The sequence below is a fragment of the Dermacentor albipictus genome, chromosome 2 (genome assembly GCF_038994185.2).
Source record: "Dermacentor albipictus isolate Rhodes 1998 colony chromosome 2, USDA_Dalb.pri_finalv2, whole genome shotgun sequence".
Lineage (NCBI taxonomy): Eukaryota > Metazoa > Arthropoda > Arachnida > Ixodida > Ixodidae > Dermacentor > Dermacentor albipictus.
In genome coordinates this window covers 189,930,329-189,945,256 of record NC_091822.1, presented here as the reverse complement: position 1 = coordinate 189,945,256, position 14,928 = coordinate 189,930,329, and the positions used below count along the sequence as shown (strand labels likewise).

General features: G+C 47.5%; 1 protein-coding gene, 1 long non-coding RNA gene and 1 other non-coding gene across 6 annotated transcripts in view; 2 read left to right on the top strand and 1 right to left on the bottom strand.

The window, feature by feature from the left end:
- The window catches only part of LOC135919557 (zinc finger protein basonuclin-2-like), a 342,921-nt gene that overhangs the window by 313,093 nt on the left and 14,900 nt on the right, over positions 1 to 14,928 (top strand). For all 4 annotated transcript variants that reach the window (XM_065453468.2, XM_065453486.2, XM_065453493.2 and 1 more), the window contains one exon: positions 10,507 to 10,778. In XM_065453468.2, coding sequence (XP_065309540.1) covers positions 10,507 to 10,778 — 272 coding nt within the window. The remainder of the gene's footprint in view (positions 1 to 10,506; positions 10,779 to 14,928) is intronic.
- Positions 4,356 to 7,400, bottom strand: LOC135919111 (uncharacterized). The gene is made up of 3 exons (XR_010569885.2): positions 6,927 to 7,400; positions 5,302 to 5,515; positions 4,356 to 4,470 (listed from the first exon to the last, which is right to left on the bottom strand). It is a non-coding gene; the product is annotated as an uncharacterized lncRNA (long non-coding RNA).
- Positions 12,762 to 12,836, top strand: TRNAS-GGA (transfer RNA serine (anticodon GGA)). Its single transcript has one exon. It is a non-coding gene; the product is annotated as a tRNA-Ser (tRNA).

Sequence of the window (14,928 nt, the reverse complement as noted above, 5' to 3'; positions counted from 1 at the left end):
GGTACTCCCGTGTTCAGAAGAAAAGAGTCAAGGTACCCCGTCCAAATGCTGTTGCTCAATACAACAGCTTTATGGGAGGCACAGACCAGATGGACGCAAATGTAGCTGCTTACAGGATCGGAATCCGTGGCAAAAAATGGTGGCGGCCAATCTTCACGTGGCTTTGTGATGTATCCATCACCAACGCTTGGGCACTAATTCGTAGCACGGGGTCCAACATTACCCAGCTTGGGTTCCGCAGGCAAGTGGTACAAAGCTATTTGATGCGATGGAAGAATAAGCCGAAAGGACCTGGTCGAAGGGGGTCTTCGAAGCCTGGTGACGTCCTGACCGCTGTCCGGTACGACCAAGTTGCCCACTTTGTTGCAGCCGTACCTAATGGAAAGAGACGGAGGTGTGCCGGCGACAACTGCAACAGTGCGGTGCGCACACAATGCACCAAATGTGATATTGGCATCTGTATTCCATGCTTTCAGCCTTACCACACCAATTGACTGCCCTACTGTTCAGCGAGTTCGATTTTCCTCAAGTTTTGTGGCTTAAAATAAATGTTTTTCATTTGGTGCACTTTTCTGTAGCCTGAAGGCCCAGCGTGACCATATGGTCACGGGCTATATTTCATAAACTAATTACGCAAACGCAATCATTCTTTGCATGTCATTAATCTATACAGAAATATGTTCGTATATATTGTTTATTTCAACAAAACCAGAAAAAAAAAAGAAACCGGTCCCTAATGGGTTAAGGTCGTTTTGCGAGCCGTTCAATGTATGCGAACACTGTCCTTATTGAGGTCGCAAACATATACAGAAGAAAACGCTTCTGGTCCTGAGGGTCGCGACCGCTAGTCTTATGCCTCCATAATAGAAAGTTGACCTTGACTGAGGCGGCGCCTGAGATAAGAAACGCACGACGCGCTCACGCGGATGCCAGTCGTGTGTTTTTCATACAATGCCACCAAAGTGGCTAGACGGAGGATTCCACTTTCGGCCAACTCTGCGCGGTCACGCAATTGGCAAGTGTCTTTGCTGATGACACGTAACCTTTGCCGAATATATGAGAGCCACTTATCGAGCGACTGGAGTGGCCGTTTATCCGTGGAAGGGGCGCTGCTGCAGCGATTCCGACATTTAAATTGTGAGGTTTGAAAAATATCTGTATATGATACAGCTTTGATCCCTATCATGTATTGCTTAGACCGATCCAAGCGCCGGGAATTTAACGCAGATCCTATCCACACCTGGATGGACCCATGGCATGACCTACGATCAGCTTGGCGTGACATGTGTGAGCATGATTGAGCAACTTTGTACTTTGATATTCAAGACTGTCAATATATTTCTCGTGGCAGATCTAGCTGCGCACTGGCACCAGTTCCTCGAGATTCAAGCATGCTACATGGGGCAAAATAACGTACTTCTATATCGTCTGGAGTGTACTTAATTGCACTAGTTCTTAGTTGAAGCCTTTAAATTTAATAATGAGATACGGAGGCACAGCACAGCTGTCGCCTCCTTGCTCCACATGGCTGAGCGATCGCTCTCGACCGGGCGTCGTATATATATACACATATAGGGGGGTCACTGAAACGTTCGTCTGCGTCCCTGCCAATGACGCCGCTATTTCACAGACTTTGACGTGATCGACCAGTGCAGCCATGAAGCACCGCGCGAGTGTTATATTATGCTGCAACACAAAGGCGGTGCACGCGTGATCCGGTGTCCTGCAAGCGCACGGTTCTCGCGGGTCGCGCGAGCGCCGCGCAGATCAGCAATCGCGATCCGCTGGCAACGCGCCCTGGCACCGTCACCACGCGTCCGTACGCGTCCGTCCCCTCGAGCGAGAGATATCGAGCGCTCGTTAAAAGTCGTGAAACAGCCGTCGCCCGCTTCTCGCGAGCCGATCAGGGCGACGCACGCCCCCCGATCGGAAACTTGTCACGCAGGCGCGAAGGCGCACCGCGGGTGCCGAGCCACGCCGTGCGTGCGTACTTTTGCACGCGCGCATACAAACACAGTACATACAAACACAGAGGCTGCATCATCGTGCCTCCGCGGCTCATCGATGCGTCGGCGCGATCAGAGCGGAGCGGAGCCTCGTCGTCGCGTCGCCCATTAATCGGCCGGGCGACTGTCGTCGGAGCGGATGGCGACAGCAGGTTGCCAAAGGAACGGGGGACCGTCCCGTTCAGTTCGGGCCCTGCGGGCACCATTAGCAGTAGGGGGGGAGGGTGCTCATCAGTATTCCTCCGAGTCACGGATCCGGGAGCAGCGGACCGGCCGGCCTTGGCCGCTTGATCGCCGGGGCTTGGCCGCTCGGTTTTTCTGTCGCGCGCGCGTCTTATATACTTCACGCGGCCGTGATCGCAGTCCCCGCGCGAGGAGCGTGATTATTGCGCGGAATATACACGCTGCTGAGCGCGTACACAGTATGGGCGCGCACGCTCTCACGCTTCCACGAGCCTGCCCCGTGATGTCCTTCTTATTGGCGCCGACTGGCCTGCCAACGGGTTCTTCCGGTGCGACGAATAGACTACACTATATAGCGCTGCACAATTTTCCAACAAGCGTTGCAAAGCTGGTCGTCACGTCCTAAAGTGGAGCTCCGATAGGTTACAATGCGGTACACTTTTTAAGAGAAGACGCGGCTACCGATATGTACACACGGCGCGATGATTCTTTGGTTGTATTCGGCTCCTCCCCCAGTGCAGGTTAGCAAACGAGGTGCAAATATGGCTGGCCTTGTCGCATCCGATTTATACCGTCTCTGTTTCTCTCACTTTCTTTTGATGACTCCGGGATTCCAAACGAGGCTCTGCCTTGTGCCAACACAGCGATATATTTTCAAAGCGTGCAGCAGCCAAGCAATCAAACAAAGGGACAGGGAGGTGCGACGCCTTTGTGGATAGTCTTTTGCATGACGTAAGCGTGCGTGCTACATATCAAGCGTGGCGTCTGTCGTATTCTGTATACTTCATGCAGGTGACAGACAGGCGAGAGCAGCTCACCGGCCCTTAGCGGCGAGACGAAACATTTGCGACCGTTCTTTGAAGAAAACTGATGGCGAAGCATGGACGGCTGTCAAAATTGTCGTGACGCGAACGTTTGCCAGTTGTCGCATTGTCTAAGTGTGTCAGCGCCCGCGCATTCGCTCAAACTAATATAAAAGCGCTCCGTGAGAGAGTGCGTCACGGACCTTTGCTCTTAGAGCAAAACGACGGCTCCGTTTTCTCGTCCTCCAGGGGGAAAGGCACGGATTCAGCGAAGAGCCGCGTTGGCAAGCGTGATACGTGCTGTCTTCAAGTATGCTTCTCGATGGCTGGCTGGTTCGGTCTTGTATATCTAAAGTGATGATTGTGGGAACAACGAAATGCTGGTTTATTTCCTTTTGTAACGACCCAAGCATATGAAGATATACCCCGATATATAGGACTGCCACTTTTCGGAATTACGAGGCGAAGCTCTTTAGGCGTGGTCCGCTCAGTATTACTCGCTTCGAATCTAGTATTGATCATTGATGACCTAGTAACAGCGTCTTCAGTTCATGTCTTTCTTTGTATTCTTAAATGTACGTCAGCAGGCGGGTGCGCGTGGCATTCAGATCTGTCTAAAAATTAAATGCCGGTTTTATATTTGTTTTCTTTTTCCACATCGGCTTTTAAGCTCCCGTGCTGTCTCATTCAGGCGCATGTCATGTAATGAATGCCAGTGTTTGACGCGGAGATTCACCTGCGTGTTCTTGGTCCGTCTTCCCCTTACAAAAAATTTTAGTAACATTTTATAAACCGTCTTTAGACAAATGTTACTAGAACCTATCGACATTCTATAAAACGTCTTTAGACACCGTAACAACTTCCTAGTAACCTCCTACCGACTATTGGCCACCGATATTGAATTGAAAGTATAGATATAAAATGTCGATAGAATTCTTACCGACTGCTTATTATCTTATGTCGTTAGAAAGTGTCAACTGTGAAGCGACTATTTATTGACCACCTTTATACATCGTAACAACTTGCTAGTAACATCCTGTCGACTATTCGCCACAGATAGTTGACAGGATGTTACTAGGAAGTCGATAGGATGTATAAAGGTGGTTAATAAATAGTCGCTTCACAGTTTTTAGAAAGTACATTAAAATTTTATTCAGAGATAATCAAAGCTTACTTTTGCAATATATAATTGCAAAAGTAAGCTTTGATTATCTCTGAATAAAATTTTTATTTGCTTCCTAAAAACTGTGCAATGACTATTTATTAACCACCTTTATATATCCTAACGACTTGCTAGTAACATCCTGTAAACTATCTGTCTTTGGCGAATAGTGATTGCCAAGTGGCTAGGTGTGGCATGCAACAGAAGACGGGCTTCCATTTGTGCTTGAACACATCCATTTAATATCCCCGGGCTAGTAAGGGGGACGAGTTCTCCAGCTGCACTGGAAGTAGGCTGAAATGTTGCGTTGTGTAGTCTAGAAACGAGAAGAAAAAAGGCAATATATTAGTTTTGCTACAGTGACATTGCAACACACCATGCATCTGTTTCTTAAAAAGGAAGTGCACAAGAGACAAGCTTTCAATCCTGTGAGCTATAAACATCTCCGCCTGTTTTGTGAAAAGTCCTAAAAATGCATGAAATGACTGAATTCGTGCAATAAAGCTGGGAGCGTGATGGATGTGCGTAACACCAACAGATGCACGACACATAAACTCTATCGTACCAATTGTCATCTACAAACAAAAGCTGTAAATCAACTTCAGTTTAATGAACTTCGATATTCGTATTGTGACTAGTACATGGAAGTTTCATGTGTGAATTATCTTAGGAAAGGCAATGTGTCAGTCATAACTATGCTGCAGCTTTGCTTGGGCACAGATACATAGAAGAGTTGATTTTTATATTGCACTTAAGAACCACGAAATGATACAAGCAACATGTAAGCAGTTGAACAGGCATTACGGACGTTCTACAGCAAGATTAGAAAATGCCTTTGTTGTGCAGGCAGACATTGTCAAAATGAGCTTGTTACTAAACATGTTAGCTTTCCACAAGACAGGATATTATATCAGTGCATTCATATGACCAGGGCCTCTATCACAAAAATACATATGCCAACAGTAATGACAATTTTCTAGTTATGGTGGCAAAGCTTGCATTATAATATGCTATTATATTCAGGTTAATAGCTATTTTAGCAGGAAAGAAAGGAGTATACCCTAAGATAGCACTGAAATTTCCATGAAAGGAGTTTTGTTGAAAACTGCACAAAGAATATTAAGATGCTTCTTTGTGACACACATACCTACTATGGTGTTGACCTTCTTGGAATCCAACGTACGGATCCTTCTGTGGAAGGCATTTGACAGCCGCCCAAAGAAGGACCTCCCTTCAACGTCTTCTATTGAAAAAGGAGCTTTAAGGAGGCCCTCCGCGAAGTGAAAGCCTGAGTTGTTAGCATCCAGGCACAGCCTCTTCAGCAGGTCCTTTTCAACGTATACACCGTCACCGATGTCTACCTGTGAAAGAATACAACAACCAAAGATTCATTTTATACGCATTTGATCAAGGAATGGTTAGAAAGTAGGGTAAGGTTTGCAAAAACGGAAGTCGCTGCTTCTTGTTGATTCGGTTTAAAGAACAAAGCAGCCTTACGTATACCATACATGCATTGTACTGAGCTGTGTACTTTTACGTAAGACTAGAAAGTATTGGGAACTTCAATGCAAAAGAAAGACATGCGTCTGCCTAGAACTAAGCAAATGTGTGCCACCCCTTGACACAGAGTGAGATCTGGTGCTGTTTTAGTGATTAGCAGACATTGAAAGCTTCAAGCCTCATCGAGTATAGGGCCAAGCTGTGCTCGATTAGTGGCGCACAAGTGCTCGAGAACTATCAAACAACATGCAATTGTCTTCAAATACAATTCTGACTTCCCCTTGCAGATATGCACTTTTAAATTTACTGACTGCACTTGGGTGTAAAGATTTTGTCTGACAGAGTGAATAAACAATATACACAAGCAGCATTTTCATAGTTAGCATAGTCTTTAATAGGTACTGATACCTTCAATTTAGAAAACCCTGTATATTGGGCCTCATCAAACTAATTTCACAAAAGGTTTGTCAAGGTAGAAGCATAGAACTTTAGTCATTAGAAGAAAGGTGAAAGGAGTTAATTATTGCAATTATTACTGAAAATTAAATTTCAGACAGCTAATCCCAATGAGAAATTGATGCAAGCAGTTTGTACATGCCACATAAGCATTTAGATATCAAAAATAGGGATTAGAGAAAACCTTCCCTTAGAGGTTCATTATTACAAGCAGCCATGCCCTCGAGAAGACATAACTTCTTTTTCTGTAGGCAGAAAGAGGCTCGAGTATTTTATTGACACATATATGTGCCCATGCATATATGTCATCTCTGTTGTAAACCTTTTTTTCATGTACATGCAAGGTGTGTTTATACCATCTCATTGTGCACAAAATTTGCGTAATAATTTAAAGACCGCGATTTTGTAGCGATGGTATTCCTTTGCGCTATTCGTTAGTAGGCTGACCGACACCCCGGGCCGTGCTACGTACTGCAGCTGCCGGCCGTTAGCGGTGGGCGAGAAGAGTGATATAGAATCGAGGGGTAAGTATCGCTACAAAATCGCAGTCTTCAAATTATTACGCACTGCCAAACGAACACAAACTTTCAATGTGTTTTCATAATTGTGTGCCCATTCAGGCATAGCAATCAAGGCGGGTAGCAGAATGCAAGTACGCTGTAACATCAGAGGAAGCTTTCGTGAAATTGCTTGCTAAATGTGCACAGCAACATGGCTAACATACGATAGGAAAGCGCTTTGCTCTAGCTAGTTACACAACGCTCATTACGTAAATCATAAGCTTCAAGAATGCGCGCAAGCGCCAAACTTGCTTACCTTTCAGGACTTGGCAAACGCTCCTTCGTCTAACAGGTACAGAAGCACCGACGTTTCTCTGGCGCAAGCACTGTAGAACTGCCGATGAACTCCAGCTCCACAAAAGCACAACCTTCAACAGTCTTCCAAACACTACAATTCGAAGCCCCAGTACCAGACTTTTCACGAGAGCGCGGGCAGGCAGCTCGGCAGAACAAAGGCAGCTCGGACGGGAGCTGTACTGGGGCACTCACTGACGACACTGGTGGATCGCTCGAAACACACGGCGAACTAATGGCGTTACACGAGTCCGGAGGGTTTGGGATGGTCACTGCACACAACAAGGAGCACGTTTTGTCTAGGCACTTCTAAAATTTAACTCAAATACCACCTTACTGCAGGGAGCACTCACGACAACCAACGTGGTGTGTCGACCAAACAAATACTACAGTAGCGCCACTCTGCGGTTTTTTAGAAAAATGTATCTTAAATGAAAAAATTGCGTGTTTTTTCCTAATAACATTTGATAGTCTTTTAATAAATTTATTTGGTCCAGAAGTGTGTACTTTGTACTTTGTGATACGAAATTTAAGGAAATGTATATATAAAAACTAAGCGGATGTTGCCTTCAAGATTCGCAATTGCTTCAGGTGCATGCAGGTTGCAAAAGTACGGCCTTCGAGATCAGACTGTCACTCAAAGGAAGCCGTAGTAGGAGGCGGAGAGGCATTTAGGCCCCAATCATTGGGTTTACAGTGCCTAGGTAGGCTTCTTTATTTATAAAGTGTATACGGGGACTTCAGCCGAACTATGAGCGAGCTATACAGACGCACGCGGTACGATTCGGTGTCCGATCCGACGTGCGGCGCTGCATGCTACGGCATGAGCGGCGCGTAAGCTCCGCCCACATTCAACTCCCCAGCTTGAGTTCATATCCACGTCGAGAAACGCAATATAAACAACTCTGCACAACACTGCTTCGCTTTACGCGAAGGCTGTCGATAAAATTATGCCCCTGTGAGTGACAGAACACTTCACGACGGCGCGTTGTCCACTGACGGCTCCGCTAAAGCCAGCGATAGGGCCGGTAGGCATAGCTAGGCGGACGCTGCAGCCGACGGCGCTTGCGATCCAGTCCGAGCTCGTCGAAGAGTGCTTATTTTTGCCAAAACAATGAACACTGTACACTTAGGTCGGCCGTAATTAAATACAATTGGTTTACTCGACGCAGTCGTTGCGAAGGGCAAACGTGCAAGCGAAGCGAGCGGCCTCGCTCAGACGGTCCGTGTGATGTCTGCTCGCGAAATTCCCTCGCGTCGCGGCTCCCGATCTCACCAGTAGCTTAGTGCTAGTGTACAAGGCGCTGGTTTGCATAACAGGCACACGTTCGAGATAATTTTACTGAACTGGTAACTATTTCATGTCAGAAACAAACTGCAGCAGGCAAGGAAAAAGAATAACTGCGAGACACCGGAAAGCCAGCAGCGCCTCCGTGGAGGGAACGTCAGAGAACGTCACATGCCAGCCGCGCTGCCAATGGCTGCGGCCAGACGACGGTGCAGTTGTCGGACACGTCGAACGATGAAAATCTGCCCAGTTTGTCGCACGCCGGACGTCCGATCCGGCGCTTCGGCACGGCAAAACACCTCGATTCGGGCTGCAGTTTCGGCGCGTCAGACGCCGGATCGGACACCAAATCGGACCGTGTGTCTCCCGCTTTAGTTGGCGAACACGAGCCGATCAGCGCGCCGTCTAGTGCGATGGTGCATGGCCTACGGGCTTCTTTGACACCTACTGAGCACAAATTCATGATCACCGCTAATATACACGCTTCCCATGGCACTAGCTGTCGTGTTTTCGAGAATACGTGCCCACATCATGAATTGGTGAGACCATATTTCCTCTTAGCGTCTGGTATTAGAAGCAATTTTTTTCTATGAACATTCTACTATCATCTGTTACTAGGAAGTTGATTAAAAATTAGGAAAACAGTTACTGTGCAAAAAAACATTTTTTTAATGCAGCCAGTCTTTGCATATTCATTTATAGTTCAGATGCTGTTATATGTTCATTTTTCACTAAATCATTTTTAACAACTTTGAAGTAACCAGGGTTACTAGAAAGTTGATTGCATATTGTGGAAAGTTACACCTGTCCATGAAACAACACTGTCTTGCACCAGCCACGTTCACTGAATAATTATAACCTTATTGAATAATATTCATGCATGTTTTGTAACTTGGGTTATCTACTTTAAGAACATAATTATTTTTATTACCTTCCTATTGAATCGTGTTTCTAAAAAGTTAAAATAGTGTGTCTTAACTTTCTAGTAACTTTCTTTTTACATACTGAAGTTAGAAAAGAAGTAACCAACTTTCTTTTGACAAACGTTACTAAAAAGTAAAAGTCAATAGGATGTTACTAAAGTTGATAGGATGTTGATAAAAGTTCTAAAGAAAGTAAGGAAGCATTTTTGTATGGGTCTAACTATGAACTGTAACGGCCTGGGTTGGACTTTATGATGGATGCATGAAGCACAAACGCCAGTAAGCGATTAAGAACGCTCTTTCAAAGATTGTCATCCTGACCGTTGTGGCTCATGGAACAAGCAGATAAAATGAATTTGTATGAGCGTACTTGGGATGAACGGCGTGCACGCCGACCTTCGTTCTTGTCATTGACCCTAATTACCTGTATCAACTTCGTGAGAACTGAGCGCTAGTGTGGAAAGGTCGGAACGTCCATTGCTTCGCACTAATCAACAGTGCGAAATATTGGTGCGAAGCAGGCAAGGACATACAAGCAGACGGCGCTATAGCGCGGCTGGTCGTCTGTTCCGTGCTATACGAACTGTTCTTCGTGCTGTCGTGATCCTGCTATATATAGCTTCACTGTTTCATCAGAAAGTGGCTTTGGCACGTAATACGCCATAATTTAGAAGCTTCACTGGCGAAGGAGGTTCAGTGGTACTTTATAATGCACTGTCAATAAATATGCCAAGGTTACCTAATGTTATTCCAAGGCATTGCATGCAGACTCCATTGAAAGCAACTCAAGATAGTAGGATGGTCCCTTGCGCATATTCTAGCTAGTGAGTTCTCGTAATTACAGAGCACTTAAGTTTCAACTTAGTGCCCAGTCCGCCATTTCGAGTTCCTTCATATAAGATATTCGAATCGCCGGCTCTAACCACGCGTACAAGTTAATTATTGGCTACCGGCATTACTAAACTACACTATCGCTGATGAAACACGGCGCACGCTGAGCATCAATATAGTTGCTTTAGCAAGGAGGTCGTATATGTAGCAATATACACAGTCTGTAGTGAGAGTCATACTGTGTGAGCAGTGGGTTCAATTGGCCACCAGATGAACGTCCGCGTTCTTTTTATTTCCTTTTTTTTTCTTGCCACTGCTGTAAGGAAATGGCACAAACTGCCTATACATAAATGTGGGCACCGTTACTCAAGTGGTCATTATAAACGTTAGCATCCGGAGGGGACACTTCTCGTTCTCTCTCTCGTCTCTTGCATATATCTCGGAATCACAAACCTGTGCCGATGTTCATGCCGTCTGTTCTCTCCCTTTGTCGTCTGCAGCTCTGGACAAGCTGTGTGACCCTCGCCGGTCGGCCATGGTTGTGGCGGCGGGTGCAGTGGCCGGCGGCGGCGTTGCGGGCGGCGAACCGGTGCAGGCGAGCAGCGCGTTCGACATGGCCTCGCTCGTGCTGTACGGCAGCCAGGCGGTGCCCGTGCGGCTCAAGATCCTCCTAGACCGGCTGCTCAGCGTCTTGCCGCACGACGACGTCATACGCGTCCTGCACGGATTCGGCTGGACGTACGAGGACTACGTGCGCGGCTACATCTTGCAGGTGGGTGTCACTATATATACTACGCACGTACCTGCGGGTGCAGCTAACCGGCTCACTGAATAAGGTGAGGACGTTCGGCCGGCGATGACGATTCAGAAGTTAGAGAAACCGTTTGTCATCTTTGGTTGCCTTAAATATATCCCGTACGTAGTTAACCTCTTGTGTTTCTCTACCTCTATCGCACCTCCACCAAGACGTTGCGTAGTGAAATAGAAATATAAGAATGTAAGTAAATGTTCAAAAGATGGCGCGTGGCTTCCCTAATTTGTGTCTCGTCGTCGTCGACGGCTGAACGTCTTCATGTTCCTCAGTATAGTTATCTCAACTGCCCGGCGACAATATATAGCAGGTGCGTCTGGGTTGAGGGTTGTGTCATTTGCGAAAAGTTCTGCTGGCAAAACTCTGTAGGAAGAGCCGTCGGTAAGGAGGGCGAACAAAAAGTCTGGCGTAAATACGTATATGCGCCCATCGCTCCACAGACTATACACAGCACGATGGGCGACACCAGAGGCATGCGGCTCCGGCTTGGGATATCAGACATTGCACGGGTAGCTTCGTTACGTATATCGCTTACTGTGGCCTTTTTTTTTTGTTGTTGTTGTTAGTGTGTGTGCTTTTGCTTATGTTTACTGTTGAAAGACTATTTCGAACTGTGCTTTCTTACCGTTTGGCTATCACCTCAATTCGTCATCCTCTGATCACTGAACCATTTATTGCTCGTGGAGAAGCCGGTGATACAGTAGTCGCCAACATTTATCATTTCATCCAAATAAATCGCTTACATTCACGAATAAATACGTAACTTGACTTTCAGTCTCTCATTTCTTTCGTCTCTACGTCACTGTAACCCCCTGATGTAATAAATAATAATAAAAAAATCACGCGCTACGACGGTGGCAATGGGAGCGGGAGGACGCAGACAATTCCACATGCTTGCCTGGTAGCGAAATTTCTCGCGTGACTTGTTATTCTTTGTTCTTTTTAGATCTTAACCGCACAATGTTCACGAGGAGGACCTTCCTCTAGCTGCGCCGATTGGCTGCGTGCGTATCGTGCTGGCGAAGTTCACTGCAGGCGCCCTTTTCTTCCTGCTCTATGCCGGACATGGCGAAACACACGGACGCTCGACCCCTGAAAGTCGCGCTGCTGTATCTCCACGTGTCCGCGACGCTCGCCCCAGGCTGCATGGCTCGAGGACGCGTCTTAAATTTCATGGAATTTAACCGAGAACGCAGCCGAAGTTTTGATGCGGCCACTATATGTCAGTTTCAACCTGGGCAGAAGAGAGAGAAATTGCGGCGGTTGCGCAGCCGCAGCAGCACTCGCATTTTCGAATTGCCAGGAAGTGTACGTGGGCGCTCCTGCTCTCGTCTTCGAATAAATTTTGCTGACCTTGCTAGTTCCACTCGCGCTTCTCAATTTTTCTTTAATGGACCCTAAAGAGAAGGATAACTTGAGCTGTGTCGGCAAATTGCCCTTCTACAAAAAAAATAAAAAATAAAAAAAATCACTCTTCGCTCGAGAAAAGGCTGGATAGAAAAGCTAGAAAAAAGACGCAAGATCGAAACGGACATAACACCGCGCTAGCTCGTCGTGACGTCATGCATTTTTTTAGAGCGTTTTCTGTGGAATAATATTTACTTTGACGTAGTAGTTCTGCGGAAACCCGCAAGGTGGAGGGAAGTAATGAATAAAGGGAAAATCAGACATCCACCCGTTCGTAGCAATTGCTACTTGCTATTTTTGCTAATTGCTAATTTTGCTAATTGCTCATTGCTATTTTTCTTCAACTATGAGGCCTTTCTTTCGAGGAATCCGTATGGGTTTCCTTTGTAGCAATTGCTACGAACGGGTGGATGTCTGATTTTCCTATTATTCATTACTTCTCTCCACCTTGCGGATTTCCGCAGACCTACTACGTCAAACTCTTGCCTTTGCTTTGTGTTGTCGACAAATTCGACTTCGCCCTGCCATCTGCTAGCCGCCTGGTTAGCTCAGATGGTAGAGCGGCTGCCCCGGAAAGGCGGTGGTCCCGGGTTCGAGTCCCGGACCAGGACGACTTTTTCTTCAACTATGAGGCCTTTCTTTCGAGGAATCCGTATGGGCTTCCTTTGTAGCAATTGCTACGAACGGGTGGATGTCTGATTTTCCCTTTATTCATTAATATTTACTTGTCGGTGTCCGCGGTAATAATTAAAGCCTCGTTTTCATTCTGATGAGTGGTTCATGGTAAGGAGAGGCAAGGCGTACACGAAAGCGTGGACTCAAGAATAACTAGAAGGAGAGGGCCTTCTCGTTCCTTTTGTGGCCGTCTTTTGCCCGCCTACGTTTCACTGTGAACTCTTGCCAAACATGGCTCAGCTTTGTCTCCTTCCATGCCTCACAAGTGGTTACGGTCATTAAAATGCGTGAGCAAAGGGAGCGGACTCTCACCCGCGGTATATATGCAGCGCTCTCTTTGTGCGCGTCGTTCCATTCAGCTCGATCGTTTAAACGCGTCCTCTTGACAAAGCGTTAACCCCAGCGTTCCTAAATGGCGCTTCGTGTGGACATGGACCGCGTGCACCACTCGCGTCTGAAGACTGCCTGTCGCGCTGCGCCACCAGCTACACACTCGCACTTGACCGCTCTGTCGCATGTCCGGAAGGCAGAGGAAGAGAGCGTGGAGCAGTCGTTCACGCTGCGACGCCTCCGAACTTTGGGGAATAACCCTCGCTTTTATCGCTACATCTGCTCGGGGCCAGAGCGGGCCCGCGAAGAGCAACCCTTTTTTTTGGGTCGCGCAGCTTGGCTTCCTCGGCGTGACACCGCGCGTCCCGCTGTCGCTCCCCGGGACCGGTAATGAAGCATTTCCTGAGAAAGAGCCCCGCCTGAGAGCCACCATCACCGATCGGCGTCTTTGTTGGAGCCGTAATGCCACAGGCTCCTCGCCGCATTGTTCGGCCCCGGAACCAGCGAGCGACTCTCCCCACCACCACGTCGTCCACGCCGACGCGATGGGGGGAAGCGCGCTCTCGATCTCCGGCCGACTGCAAAAACAACGACGCGCGTTGGAGCGAGCTCGAGCAAAGAGACACGCGCTTGCATCCCGTATCTCAAAAGTGTGCAGTTGTACGAAAGCTGTGTAGCAACGGTGCCGTCGACTATCGGGGGCCGATATCGTGAACCTGATGACAAGTGTGAGTGCCTCGCGAGATTCGTCGGTGCCTCGGCGGTCGGCTTATTCAGGCAGTTTGTATGCTGCTTTCACGTGCGTATCACGAGCAGTCTTGCCTCCGTATATGCTTTTGTCTGCATAAAATCTATAGACGCTCTATGGGAGCTCCTAGCGAATAAGCTGCAAGCACACAGACGTAAACCTTACACCATGTGACAGATCATGGATTCGTTTGAATGAAATCCGAAATGTTGGCAACTATTGTGTCCCTGGCTTTTACTCAAACAATTGTTAGATTATCAAAGTATGATAACTTGAGGGGATATGGAAGACGTTCTGGCAATATGGTAACGGTCACGGCTACGCTACCTGCGTGGATGCCACCTGCGTGACGGTTTTGAGCATTCACCCACCTTGTCCTCTGTGTGTTGCTTCTGAGCCTTAGCCGATTGCCCTCGTTTCGCTTAATGCGATGAGATGCCGTACGTTGCCTACTGCGTGCGTTGCTCAGTGCGAGTCTGAAAAGCCTGATTCATAGGCTGCTAGATTATAAGTGGTCTGGTATACTCCGTGAAATTGTGGAACTCGCAGGGATATATCCCTAGACTCGTGAAATGAGTTACCTATATATGCAGATCGTGGTCGGCCAACAAGTGCACGCTGCATAATGATGAACGACTGTTGAGAACGCCCGAGTTGCGGTCTCGGGACGCAGTTAAAGAACTGACGCCCGATCGCGTTCTATATAGCTTGCGCAGTGTTGCACGGTTTTGGTGCGACTGAATCGAGCAGTAGCGGCCGGGCTCTTCGGAAATTGTAATAAAGACGTCCGCAGACGCGCGTCGCGCCGTTGCTCTAACGAGCCCCATCCGAGTGGCCATAAATAACGGGCCCTGCAGAAGCGTTCGAAACAGAAGCAACGGCAGCAGCAGAGGCGCACGCCTTCCGGCCTCCCTGCGAACCCCTTTGCACCCCGCGCGCGCATTTTGCCTT